This window comes from Vulpes vulpes, chromosome 1 (genome assembly GCF_048418805.1).
Source record: "Vulpes vulpes isolate BD-2025 chromosome 1, VulVul3, whole genome shotgun sequence".
Taxonomy (NCBI): Eukaryota; Metazoa; Chordata; class Mammalia; order Carnivora; family Canidae; genus Vulpes; species Vulpes vulpes.
The window spans coordinates 44,043,743-44,057,676 of NC_132780.1; the positions used below are offsets into that span (position 1 = coordinate 44,043,743).

A 13,934-nucleotide genomic window follows, 5' to 3' on the forward strand; every position below is an offset into this window, starting at 1 on the left:
CCGAAATCTGGTTGGAGAACTGAAAAGAATAAAGCCCTCTGGACAGCACAGATGTAAAAACTGGATGAAATCAAACTCCTTCCATGCTGAAGACACATCCTGTATTGGGCACAGAACAGAGGTAAAGGGACTTGAAGGAAAGAGTCCCCACTGAGAAGCCTCCTGGGGACACAGGGGCAAGCTGGAAAACAAGAATGCATTTTGGAGACGCAGGTTGTTTTGTCCTAGCACACTGACGGCTGCTAATAAAACGATGCTGTTTTCTGTGGCCAAAGGAAAACAGGTGTTGACATAGTCACTGGTTTGCTGTTAACAGGCAGGACCAGCAGTGGTGGATCTGGTAAACGGGGATGAAGAACCTGGGCCTCTGGAGACTGGGTGCAGCCACCTTGGCCTTGGCACCCTCCATGGGTAATCTCTTGCTGCCTTAACAGGTATCAAAAATCCAATCACGTCAGAAGCCTTCAAGTGCTCTTCGGGGCTCAACAAGCCCCTCACGATTTACTGCGGCTGGGCCTCAGTTCATGTGAGCATCCTGGAGCTGAAACTCCTTGCCACGCAGAACAACGGGCCAGTCCCCTAAAATATCGCATGCTGTCACGTCTCCAAGTTGTGCACAAACTGTTCCCTCTGGCCTAGAATAGCACCGCCTCCCTCCTAAGTGCACGTCACTTGCTCTGCTCTTCAGTCTGCCACAACCCCCCCATGCAGGAGGATTCTTTTCTGGGGTCCTGGCTCTGCTTGTAAATCTTGACCATAGCACATCTCACACTGTGTACCACTGCATGTGTTTACACTTCTCATTTGTTGTTTCCCCACTCCAGAGTTCTTCGGGGACAGGTGGGCTGACCACATAGCTGGCACTCAGTATGTGAATCTCAACACCCCAGGTCACTCACTCATCGCTACCGTAATTACTTATAGATTGAGGCAGGAATGGTCTCTTTGGCAAGGAGGAGAGGCTAAAGAGTGGAGGGTCCTCTAACCACCTGGCTTAAGCCAGCCAACTTTCCCCAAGGGATTTCCAGCAGTCCTACCACATGTCGCTAAGAGACAGTATCAACATTCTTGAGGGGGAAAAGCGGTCCCTAGAGAGCCAATGTGGACTGAAGCAAAAGGCAGTGAAAGCAACCACAGTAACAGAAGTGAAATTCACAGCCCTCTCCCAAGTCAGCAGAGCCCAGGGACGCAGGACCTGTTCGAAGCAAGCTGCAGCAGAAGCTACCACAGGCCACACACAAAAAGCGCAATCCTGTGTCTGGCAGTTGAAAAGCATACCATAAAGTAAAAAAAAAAAAAAAAAAAAAAAAGGAAGGAGTCAGGATGCCTGGGTGGCTCAGTGGTTGAGCACCTGCCTTCGGTTCAGGGCGTGGCCCCTGGGTCCTGGGATTGAGTCCCACATTGGGATCCTTGTAGGGAGCCTGCTTCTCTCTCTGCCTGTGTCTCTGCCTCTCTCTCTGCCTGTGTCTCAGGAATAAATTTTAAAAATCTTAAAAAAAAAAAAATTGAAGAGACACGATTAGAATTTCAGCTAGTCATTTATAAAAGATGCGGGGGCCATATGTAACTTATTTGTGCCTCATTTCTCTATATTTACAACATGCCCTGACAAAACATCCAATAAACATGACTGATGAGGTGTGGTAGAAATGGAAGTTGCATGAGAAGATACTTCCAGAAAAGCATGAAGCATAATATAGATTCAACCTCTGTTTCTAGTGTCACAGGACGTAGCTCACTGTCCCTTATTATTTGGAGAGAAGCAGCAGTACAGGAGAGGGTCACTGGCCCATTCGGCTAGTAAGTGGACGGGCCATGACTCACGTTCAGGGCAGCTAGGGCAGGCCCACCCCAAAGGTAGAGCTCTAACTCTTCAGCTTAGCTTCACACTGGCACTACCTTGGACATTATCCCCTAAAGAGGGATAACATGTGCCCATTAGGATGGAGACATGTAATATACACAAAAGAAACCTTCTTGTCAATATCATCGGGGCACTTCATTACCGAGTCCTGGCCCAGGAGGCTATGAGGGCAGGGGCACCTGGGTCACTCTAAGGTAGATGAGAATAATGTAATTTATGACTGTGGAGGACACTCTTAGCCTCAAGAACTAGTATAATGAAGGTGGTGGCTGCGGGATTGTGATGTGAGGTCATAAGAAAATCAGAGCCATATTATTCTAAGATTTCAGGAAAAGAAAATAGGTCCTTGGGAATACAATTCATCTATTTATGGTAAAATCTCCTTCACTGCCAATATAACAAGCTTAACCTTTCACAATTCTTAAGGTCTACATATCTAACCTGTAACGGTTATAAAACACAGGATTTTTCCAGTTTGGCATCCCAGCACCCTCCCAAACAGCAAATATGCAGATCAGGGTACAATTTCTACCTTATTTGGAAGATAGCATATCTACATGAATGTAGTAACTTATATTACAAGGTAAGAAATTAAAGCATTAAGATGGGAGACTCCATGTTTGCTTCCTTATTTATTTTAACATACTACTCTCATGTTGTGTAAAGGCAAATGTAGAACTTCTTAAAATGGACATGAAGAAAGAAAATTACTCCAGAAAAAAAACAGGTGATGGTCTAGCTGACAATCTCAGAGGTTCTCTAGCGAAGTTAGCATTTATGATTCTGGATTCCAGGTCCTACCTCCTCCACCAACTAAAAGTTTCAAAACTTATAAATGTGCTGGGCAGTGGCAGGACTCTCATGCAGGACAAAGATTCAAACCGAGAGATTCCTGGATGAAAAGTAAGGCAAGGGACACCTGGGTGGCTCAGTGGTTGAGCGTCTGCCTTCAGTTCAGGGTGTGATCCTGGAGTCCTGGGATCGAACTCCATATCGGGCTCTCAGCATGGAGCCTGCTTCTCTCTCTGCCTATGTCTCTCTGCCTCTCTGTGTGTGTCTCTCATGAATAAATAAATAATTTTTTTTTAAAGAAAAGTAATACGAAGGAAAGTTTAAGATACAGCCCTTTCAAAGCTCACTTACAAAATTCTAGTGAAGGAACCAACTACTACAGGCCTACAAGCATTATATGAACAAGAAACAAACAGACTATACTTATATCTGATAAACTGAAAGGAATTTCTGAGGAGGTGCAGAGAGGACAGCTACCTGGTAGCTAAACATAACTCACATCAAAAGAAAGGGCCTCACATTTCAATATAATCTCAAGAAATTAGCTACACATTCCCAAAAGATCAAAGAGTAGAAAAACAGAAATTAAACCAACCCCAAATGTGATAATGAGGCACAGAGCAAGCATGTTACTTTGAGCATTTCATAGATCAAAAAACACCCAAATATCGTAACATGTGAAAAGAGGGCTGAATTAATTTTCAAATCTACTACATACACCAGCTGTGGATTCTAGACATGGTCAACAGATAAACCAGAAGCAAGATCAGGACTGGGACATAGGGTGGGAGGCGGGAGGGGGACTGGCCACAGAAACGTGTCCTTGGCTGAGGCTGGGATGGCCTCTGGTCACTGCTGCAAAGCATGGTTTCCTGAGAGGCAATTTTACCCCATATGTGGTTAAGATTTTCTTTTCTCTTTAGGCTCCAACTCTTAAAAGGTACTTTCAAGATTTATTTAAACATGAAATGAGTGGGTGTAAGATTTCTCAATGACATGTCTAGCATTAAAACACAGGGTGAAGGAACCTGGAACTAAGCTAGAATCTTCAGCCAAACCATTATTATTCTGAGCTGTTACTGACCTCTAGGTGCTACTACACGAGGCAGGGAGAACAAGTTGTGTATGGGGAGGAAAGCAGTATTTCTGGGCCAAAATGATGCCCTGGATGGGGAGGGCAGATCAACAAAGAGATGTTGATCTAACTCAACTTCAGAATTTCTCTTATCAGGGATTTCTACAAAGCTCAGGGGAACACATTTCCTCAACCCAAAAGCGAGTTCAAGTTAAGCTGATCAAACAATACCAATTAAATCTTGCTTTGAGGGTTTGAAAACACAGTCGGGTTACCTCTTGTAACTCAGCAATGCTGAAGTCTACAATGCAAAATGTGAATCTCCTCTGGAAGGGATGAATCACAGGGTCTTACACAATCCTGGCCTCATCTCCCACCTACTCAACGCACCAAATATTTGCTTACTGGGTAGTGGTGCTCAAAGGGACAGAGGGACTTTGGAAGCTTCCATTTTAGTAGGGAAGAAGCAGGCAGAAATAGGACATGTGCTCATCATGGTACTTAAGCTCCAAGTGTGCACGGTGTCACAGACATTACAAGGTACTCCTGGAGAGGGATCACATTTGGCAAGCCATCAGTGAAGGCTTCGTGCTATGAAGGCAGCAGCAGAAGCAGTCTTTGAAGGACAGGGAGTGTTCCCACAGAAAGAAGACTGGTGAGAATGGACATTGTTCCAGAGAGGAGGAAAGGCTGTCAGGGAGTGGAAGGTTACTTCTTTCAGCCCAGGTGCAAGAGACAAAGAACACACGACACGAGGCTAGAAAAGTTGGTGGGGGTCATAGCACCAGAGGGGCCTGGAATGCCCTGTCACCAGTTTATGTGCAACTTCTAAAGATCTCTGGGTAAGAAAAGAGCCTAATCAGGTAAGCACTTTTTAAGGGAGAAAACAGACCTAGGATCTTAGTGACAAAAGCAAGTAGGAATCAAGTGAGGATCTTAACAATCAAGATTGGTGGGGCACCTGGATGGTTCAGTCATTAAGCGTCTGTTTTCGGCTCAGGTCATGATCTCAGGGTCCTGGAATTGAGCCCCACATGGGACTCTGGGCTCAGCAGGGAGTCTGCTTCTCCCTCTTCCTCTGCCCCTCCTCCTGTTCATGCTTGCGCACACTCTCTCTCTCTCAAATAAATAAGTAAAATCTTGAAGAAGAAGAAGAAGAAGAAGAAGAACAAGAAGAAGAAGAAGAAGAACAAGAAGAAGAAGAAGAAGAGGAGGAGGAGGAGGAGGAGGAGGAAGAAGAGGAGGGGGAGGAGGAAGAAGAGGAAGAGGAAGAAGAAGAAGAGCAAAATGTGATTTAAACAAGGAAGAATCACAGACTAATGTTTGTGCCCAGATGCCAGAGAATGAGGACTGTGCTGTTAACAAAGATAAAGAAGTTAGAAGAGGCTGGTATAGGGGTTAAGGGAGACAGGGAAACTGATCAGGTTGGTTGGAAAACCTACTGAGATCTTACATCACTTTAACACCAACAGTAAGTACAAAATACTGGCAAAAGGAGTCATCTTGCTCTATTCCACTTTGATTAAAAAAAAAAAAAAGGTAAGGCCACGGGGCCTTTGCATATGCTCTTTTATACCTCCCCTATGAGGTTAAAGCAGCTCAGAAAACACTTCTTCCTTGACCCTCTCAGACAGAATCAGCCTGTCACAAACTTTAATAGAAAAATGTTCTTCTGAGTCATAGCTCTTCTCTCAATTATAATCATGCATTCATTTCTGTGATTATTTGATTAATATGATCTCTCCATCCCTGGGCTGTGAGTTTCTAATAGGGTCCCTTATACCTATGCAGCAGGTTTCCATGAAATCTGTGGGAAAGGACAAGAGGGAAGTGACTGTTAGATTTTAGTGAGCAGATGGTGTGGGAACCTGAAATCACATCCCACAAGATAGGGCTGAAGCAATGGACACATTCTGCCAGGAGAGAAGCTTTTGGCCAGACGGTGGTCTCCAAATATCTGAAGAGCTGTCACAGGGATGACAGATTAATGGTGCACCGTGTGGTTTCAAGGCATAGGAAAGAACCAGGATCGATGGATAAAGGTTCCGGAGAGACAGATCTCAGCTCGAGGGCTGTAATGGTTTTCACACAGCCAGGGAAAATGGCTTGCTCCAGGTACCAGAAGTCACCACACTAGACCTACTAGGTCAGAGGCACACAGCCACGTGGTGAGGCAGTCATAGGAGATGTGAGCCAAATGAGTATTTACCCTAGAAGCGCTTTCAAAGTTCCACCGGGAAGTCCCCCAGCTGTGCTAACCCAGAGGAACTCACCTATTTGCAGAGGAATCCCTCAAGCTCTGTCTGCACTGGGAGCATGTCATGGGCTGCCCCTTGTCCCTGTTTTTCCTGCTCATGCTCAGTTTTCAGTATCTCCTCTTCACCCCAAGAAGCCCTTCCCATCCTTACCACGGTCACTCTTGACTTGTCTGCCTAGCACCCACTGCTCTGCCTTCGCAGGGCCACACAAACATACTGCAGCCTTTGTCTCTTTAGTGTTTCCCCATCAGAGGGGCCCCAAGGGCGGGGAAGATGAACATTCTCCTTCCTGGAGCCTGCCCAGCATGGAGCACAAAGCCTGGCACACAGTTCTCTCTCAAATGTCCATGAGTAACCATCTGTCGCCCTACCCAAATATTATTTCTTGGTATTTGTCAGAGGATGACATTCACAAACCTTTACCACCCCTTTCTTTCTTTTTTTTTTTAATTTTTATTTATTTATGATAGTCACAGAGAGAGAGAAAGAGGCAGAGACATAGGCAGAGGGAGAAGCAGGCTCCATGCACCGGGAGCCCGACGTGGGATTCGATCCCAGGTCTCCAGGATCGCGCCCTGGGCCAAAGGCAGGCGCTAAACCGCTGTGCCACCCGGGGATCCCCCCTTTCTTACCCTAACCCTGGCCATGCTGGTTTGTCACCATTTCTCTTAAGTGCCTCAGACCAAAGCTGTTCAGTGTGTGGTCTGCAAATGTTTGCTACTGTCCGCACATAGACCTGCTCACTCGGGGACAGGAAGTGTTGAAAATGGTTATACAGCAACTTGACAGAATCGGTTCACGACAGCTGACTCTTGTAACTAAAAAACCAGGACTTGGGTTGTGTATTTTTCTTCCTCTATTCATCCCTATTTGCCTGTTCCTCATGTTGGGAAAAGACTGGTCATCATAGATGTTTTGAGAAGCACTGCCTGGTGTTTTGAGTGCACCTTTACTCAACAATGAGGACAGGAACCCTCTCATAGTAGCTAATGGATTAAAACAAAGAGAGTAAGATGTAATATAGCCCAGATCCCAGAGACAATGGTGAACTCCATATTCCCCTCTGATATTCACTTGATCTTCCTCACAGAATACAGCTTCCCTCAAACTTTAAAGAGACGCCAAAAATATATATATTTTCACTGTTTCGGAGAGCAAAACCCACTCTGATGCAGTCACCCTCATCCGTGACTCTCAGGACTTTGCTGTCACATTCACTGTCACTATCCCTGAGCATGTCATATCCTACCTTAATACAGCTGGGAACACAAAGAAACCCAAGGTGCTTACAAGCCAAGGACATGAATATTTTGGCTCTAAGAAGCATGACACCAGTATTATCATAGAAGGTTTAAAGTTTATGTCTAATTGCATTATTCACACACACACACCCCAGCTGTAAGGAGCTAGGTCTGAATTAATGGTCCTCTGCATGCTAACCTCCAAGACCATTACCATAGCCTAGAGCTCTTCCCACCCCACCCCATGTGCCTCATACCTCACACCCCACTCAGGGTGGGGTCTTGGCAGCCAGATACACCCTCACACCTCTGACTCTTGAAACTGGCTTTCCCTAATTGTCAGCTGAACTTGCCATTATTTTCCCCTGAAGATTCATCAGTTACTATTAATTATTGCTTCTTATCACATTACTCATGTGCCCTTTATTCACTCACCAGTCTGCAGGACACACCACAGCTACACTGCCACCAACCACAGACAAGAAATACCCATTACATGCCCGGGGGCATCCCAGGCTGGAAGCAGAGGGGCATACCCAAGATAATACACTACCTAGCAGTTCATGAATTTTCAAGAATAATTTGCAACACTGTCCCTAATCCTGCTCTTCCCTGGGTCTAGCGTGTCACCATAAATTCTTAACGTCTCTTCCCGTTCTTAGTGTAGACAAAGTCTCATTTCATCATGAATCAAATTACCATGAAATAGATATTATAATACATGTAAAATCGAGCCATGGGAATCTGCTTTCCAAATGCAGGTGATGGAGGTAAGGAATTCCGTTTTCCTCATGCCGCTGGTTTATTTGAAGAAAGGCTCCAGTAAAAATCATCACACAAAGATGACCAGGTAGTTGAATGGACCGCTCAAATTAATGTAATACACGACATGCAGCAAACGCATAAATAAAAGTGGAAATCAACCACACAAAGGTAGAACAGTATAAGAAAAATAAACTGAAGGTCTGTGACATGTACCCCTATTTGGAAAAAAATCCAAATTGTAAAGGCCCTACAGAAAAGCAGAGTATGTGCTGGGAGGTAAGACAGATATTCCACCCCCCTCAATATTTCAATTTTGCTTTGTTATGAAAATTAAGAACTTTAGGAATTCTTCAAAATCACATTTCTAATTACTAACATAAGGAAAGCCAAGTGATTTGAAAGGACACCGAAAGAACAGCCAATGGGGTTTTCAAATTCTGAATGCTGTTTTGCCCCTTCAATTTATTTATCTTGCTTTCCCACAAAGCCACTCTGCATTTTATAGTCTAGGACCTCTCAGAGTGAAGCATGCACCAAACTTTATGGGGTGCAGGGCAGGGGCGAGGATGGGCAGGGAGGTTCCAACTTCAAATGTTGGCATCCAATAGATGTCACAACTACCCTTCATACACCCCTAGTTTCCAGTCAAATAAGAAAAAGTATAGCACTGAGCCAGGGACAGGGACATGTTTCAAATTTCTGAGATTTCAGGAGTTCATGACAGCTTATTACTGCCCACAACACAGTCCTGTTGAAAATCTCCAGCAGCTGACCAAAGTTAAAGCAGAGCAGCTTTCCGAAGAAGGGTCAAGCAAGGAGGGCCAACCACCCCCAGTTCTTGCCTCCCTCTAGGTCCCAGGGACAACAGCTTCTCTCCAGAAATAACTAAATGCATGAGATCACCCATAGTGAGAAAACAGAGGCATGACACCTACAAGGTGCCTATTTATAGAAAGTGTTAACACTCCTCAGGAAAAGACACTAGAAATCTCCTTGGAAACGTCCAAGCCTGTGCTCCCTTTGGAATTCTAGTCTGCTAATAGCAATGACTAAGTAATTGCCTTTAAAACAAAACTGAGGAGAGTTGGAGGTACTTACGGTTTCCCCCCAGGGATTCCTGCCAGGTTGGGAGGGATGGTAGGTACTCGCATGTGAGGGGGAGGATCAAACCCAACCTGGAAACAAGAAAGAAGACATTAAAGACTCAGTTCATACAGAGTAGGCACTTTGTGAACATCTATAGACTTCTCACTAGAAACTCACAGACTTCCAAAGCCACATAAATAGGAACGGTAACGTGCTAATGCTTTTCAAAAGAAAAATTAGTAATAGAACCACCTGTAAATACAACAGGCCACACTTCTTTTTGGGTTGGTTGGAGTGTGGTCTATCTGTACATCGAGAACCAGCTTCCCATAGTAAAGACTTCCTGTGGACCTGGGATATCCTGCCTTCCCCAAAAGGTACAGAGAACAGTACGTTTGTCTGAGTCAGGATTTCTTAACCTTGGCACTATCAATGTTTTGAGCCAGATGGTTGTTTGGGGCTGTCCTGGGCATGGCAGATGTTTTAGCACCACCCTTGGCTTCTAGCCTCTGCGTACCAATAGCATTCCCCACTTCTGATCCATGGTGGTGGTTGGGGGGAGGGGCAAAATCACCCCCAGTTTCATACCACTGATCTAATTTACTGCATAAACATTCATGGATTCTCTAGTTTTTTTTTTGTTTTGTTTTGTTTTTTTAAGATTTTATTTATTTGACAGAGAGAGCACAAGCAGGGGGAGTGGCAGACAGAGGAAGAGGGAGAAGCAGACTCCTCCAGGAGCAGGGAGCCTGGGATCATGGCCTGAGGGGAAGGCAGACACTTCACCAACTGAGCCACCCATGTGCCCCTGAACATGACATATCCTAAACAGCCAAGAGAAATATATAGGGACTTCTATTTGCTACAGGTTATAATCTATTCGCTTTCCCTGATCCAACTGAGGATTATAATCACTTTTGCCCTTTGCAGTAAAAAATGAGGCTATTCACATAGTGGTTAAAGACTGGACAAGAAGATGGGCAAGCTGGCCCAGAGTTCAGCCACTTCTGCTTTCTCTCTGCTGCCCTGAGATCACTGCTTACACCTGAGTCACACTGTTGGGTTTAAAGAATAATATAGGCACGGAAAGAAAAAGTTACACCTTCTTAAATATTTTTTCCTAAGAATTAAAGAAGGAAAAAAAAAACTTCAAGAAAATGAATGAAAAGGCTTCTGTGAGCTACTTGAGTCATTTCATTGCCTTCCAAAAAAAAAAAAAAAAAAAAATCTACTTGGGGGGAGAAAACCAGATGTCCCCTGAATCGTGAAAGTAGCTCCTAAACACTGCCTTGTTTCATCCACAAAAACAGTAAACCAAGAAGCGCCGAGCCCTAACTTAATGGAGCAGCATAGTGATGGTTGCAGGCGGGGCGCAGTGGGGACACTGGGGCTCTGTTTGGTGGGCAGGCGCAGGTGAAGGTCCAGATCCTGGCTCACCTGCCTGCCGATGCACCCACCTGCCCTCCCACCTGCCCGCCCACCTGTGGCATCTCCAATCGAGGAGTGCCCGTAGGCCACCACAGCAACGGCGGTGGGGGTCCTGGCCCTGGCTCACCTGCCCACCTATATACCCACCTGCCTACCCACCGAGTACCCATCCGTGGCACCTACCATTGGGGAGTACCTGTAGGCCACCACGGCGGTGGCAGCGGAGATCCTGACCCTGGCTCACCTGCCCACCTGTGCACCCACCTGCCTGCCCACCTGCATGCCTGTCTGTGGCACCTACCATTGGGGAGCGCCCGTAGGCTACCACGGCGGCGGCAGCGGCGGCAGCGCTCATCTGCGGGGACATGTTATGCAGGCTGGCGTAGGCGGCGCCGGGGCTGGTCAGCTCGCCGTTCATGCCGGCGTGGGGTACCATCCCGAATGGGGCGGGGTATGGGCCAGGCACCGCCAGCGGCGTCCTCAGGCCGGCTGCTGCAAGGAAGCACAAGATGTGCAGGACGTCACTCAGCCGGCCGCTGTGGTCCAGCCTGACCGTCAACTCCAGAGTCACCTCTAGTGCCATTCACAAGGGGTGAGGACAAGGATGGCCTGGGTGACATAGGGGGCAGTCATCACCACCCACTCAGCTGAATTCATCTCCAGGGAAGAATGAACCCCAGGGGAAGCACTGTCCGCGCACTTTGTCCTTGGCTCCCCAGCACTGGGAAACCAGGCCATTAAAATTAATAAACTGCACTATTGTGCCTGATTCACAGAAGGTAAACCAAGGCAGACCTGTTTATCTGACTTAATCTCAAAATAAGGTTTTGGTAAAATCCAAGATTCCTCCTAGAGTCTAAATTTTCATTCCCTGCTACCTATTCCAAATGAAGACCTGACTCTGGATTCATGACTGAAACCAAAGCATGGGTTTAGAAGGAATCTTCTAGGGCCTATTTTCGTCTGGGACCAAGGTGTTAAAGAAGATTAAGTTAAAAGTTACTAATTTATTCATGGGCTGGAGACTCCGTGAAACCCTCCCAATTTCTATTTCTAATATCAGACCACTGATTCCTGAGGGATATACCAGGAAAAAAATGGCCAACTAAAAAGTAAGCAAGAAGCACACTTGGGCGGGCAGTTTTGGTTAGTATTAGTGAACTCATTAATGCAAGTGATAGTTTGGTCAGGAGCTTATGTGCAAATAATTATCGGAAACTTTATTGAAGTCCCTAGAATTTGGATTATTTATGGGGAGGGGGTGGTGGTAGTGGTGGAGCCAAATATAAACAGTCGGAGACCGAACAGGGTGCAGCTGCTGAAACCTAAGGACAAACATCTGTTTCTTATCATGGCTTTTCAGGGATGGGAAGGAGGCGGGCATTGAGTGTGTTTCATATTCATGGGGAAATGGCGTCAGGAGTGCACACACAACGAACCAAGCCAGGAAGGGGAAACGCAAAACAAAGCACAACAAGAGGCAATGTTGCTCTACCCGCTTGGTTAACGAGGGGGTCCATGGCTGGAGGCTTGCCGAGGCCTGGACGGAGTCCTGGAGTGGCACTGGTGCCTGGCGTTGGCATATCGCTCCGAGGCGTCGGTGTGCTGGATTTCAGAACAGGCGTGCTGGCTTTTTCATGCTGGTATCATTAAACAAATTAAATGAGTATTATTTTTAATCCAAGCCATATTACACAATTTATCACAACAGCAGCTGGGACACTTGGGCACCTTCTAGCTACTCCCTCAGCCAATTTTCATAAATCCACACAATGTTGACAGCATTAACTTGTGAGCGAGAAATGTTGACCTTTCCTCTTCCTGCCAGAATTAAAACTCTAGCTAGAGACACAGAACATGATCACACTTCTTCCTCCGCAGATTTTATTTTAAAAAGTATTTTTCCATCAGGCATGTGGACTTTGGATGTGGGCCAAGTCAGAATGATGACCACCCAGAGAAAAATCCCCAGGCACTTCAGAAATAAATGGCTGGGTCACTGAGAATGTCAGAGGGAGGATCCCTCTTCTAACCTTGCCTGTTAGTGGCAGTAGGATTGAGACTATTAGTGAGAGGCAGCAGGGCCATGGATTTGATGAGAAACAAACCAGCATCTCAAAGGCAAAAGCCCGAGGAGTCCTGTCCCTTTGAGAGCTGTGTGAGGTGTTAAGCACCACCGCCCATTTGCCTACATAACAGATGTTGACCTCCAGCGCAGAGGCCATCAGGGGTGTGGCAGTAACAGGGTCATGGGGCATCATCCTCTGCATCTCATCCATTCCTTTAAATCCCAGTCTGAGGAACACTGTGGAGAAGCCAAGAGCATGCATGGGCTAGGGAGAGAGACCCTAGCTCCCTCTGGCCTTGGATCTGATGGGCTGTATAAACTTGGCAGGCTCCTCAGACTTTCTTCCCCATAGGTGACAGGGATAATGCCCAGGAAGACTGTATAAGCATCACACGCAGAGCTGTTATGGCTCAGTTTTTGTGGGCTAAGAGATGACATGCTCCACATTATTTGTTGAATGGTTCAAAGTAGGAACAGGCAAGGAGGCTCTGCCCTCCCTGAATCAGTTTCAGGCCTCTTGGGGCGTGACCACTTGAGTACATTCCCTTTCTGACTCCCAACCCAATCCCAACATGCCCCAATACAATGGGTCAGTTAAAAATAAGGTACTAAGGGTCCTCTGAACCACAAAGGAAAATAAACTGCTAAACAGGCAGGGGACAGCTCATGGGACCTACCAAGCTCATTTCTTTGGATTTCAAAGAAGTGGAGCTTCCTGAAGAGGCTGTGGACGCCGGGCTGCTGGAAGCATCTTTCTTCAGCAGGCGGTTTTTGTCGATCCCGTTTTCCCTGGGTGAATGGGCAGGGCTTGCTCGTGGAGAAGAAGGGTCCTCAACAAGCATAAGCAAAGCTTGTGTGATTTCACTTATAATGGATCGACCTTGTGCTTCACAGATTCTATTTCCACACTAATTCTCTGTATTAAAGGAGGACCTTTTAAGTCCTTTAGATCTGGAGCACTTGGGAGTGTGCACCCTGACTAGCAATGTTGTTATAATTAACAGAATTAACAGGATGGCATTTGCAAACACATCCATGAAGACAGCACAGAGGGAGAAAACATCCAAGAACAATTCTACCCTTCCTCATGTTCAGATACTTTTCTCAGGAATGAGAAAGGCACCAAGCCTTTTTCCCAGGGCACAGGAATGAAAGGGGCACTAAGCACCCAACTTACGAATCCCAAATGACTGGGAAAACAGATTTTTTTAACAAAAGTTCGTGTCAGATCACTATTGCTCCATCTGTGAACCACCATGAAGTTTCTAAGGTGTAAAGTTGTGAGAAACTAAAATACCATGGCTCTACTTTCTGTTTCTCATAAGTCACTCTGAAAATAAAGTTTGAGAAAATGAGT

At 46.0% G+C, this 13,934-nt stretch overlaps 1 protein-coding gene across 4 annotated transcripts in view; it reads right to left on the minus strand.

Moving 5' to 3' along the window:
- The window catches only part of TLE1 (TLE family member 1, transcriptional corepressor), an 86,617-nt gene that overhangs the window by 13,410 nt on the left and 59,273 nt on the right, over positions 1-13,934 (minus strand). For all 4 annotated transcript variants that reach the window (XM_072762898.1, XM_072762892.1, XM_072762886.1 and 1 more), the window contains exons 11-14: positions 13,255-13,407; positions 12,005-12,149; positions 10,811-11,001; positions 9,094-9,170 (exon numbers count right to left, since the gene is read on the minus strand). In XM_072762898.1, coding sequence (XP_072618999.1) covers positions 9,094-9,170; positions 10,811-11,001; positions 12,005-12,149; positions 13,255-13,407 — 566 coding nt within the window. The remainder of the gene's footprint in view (positions 1-9,093; positions 9,171-10,810; positions 11,002-12,004; positions 12,150-13,254; positions 13,408-13,934) is intronic.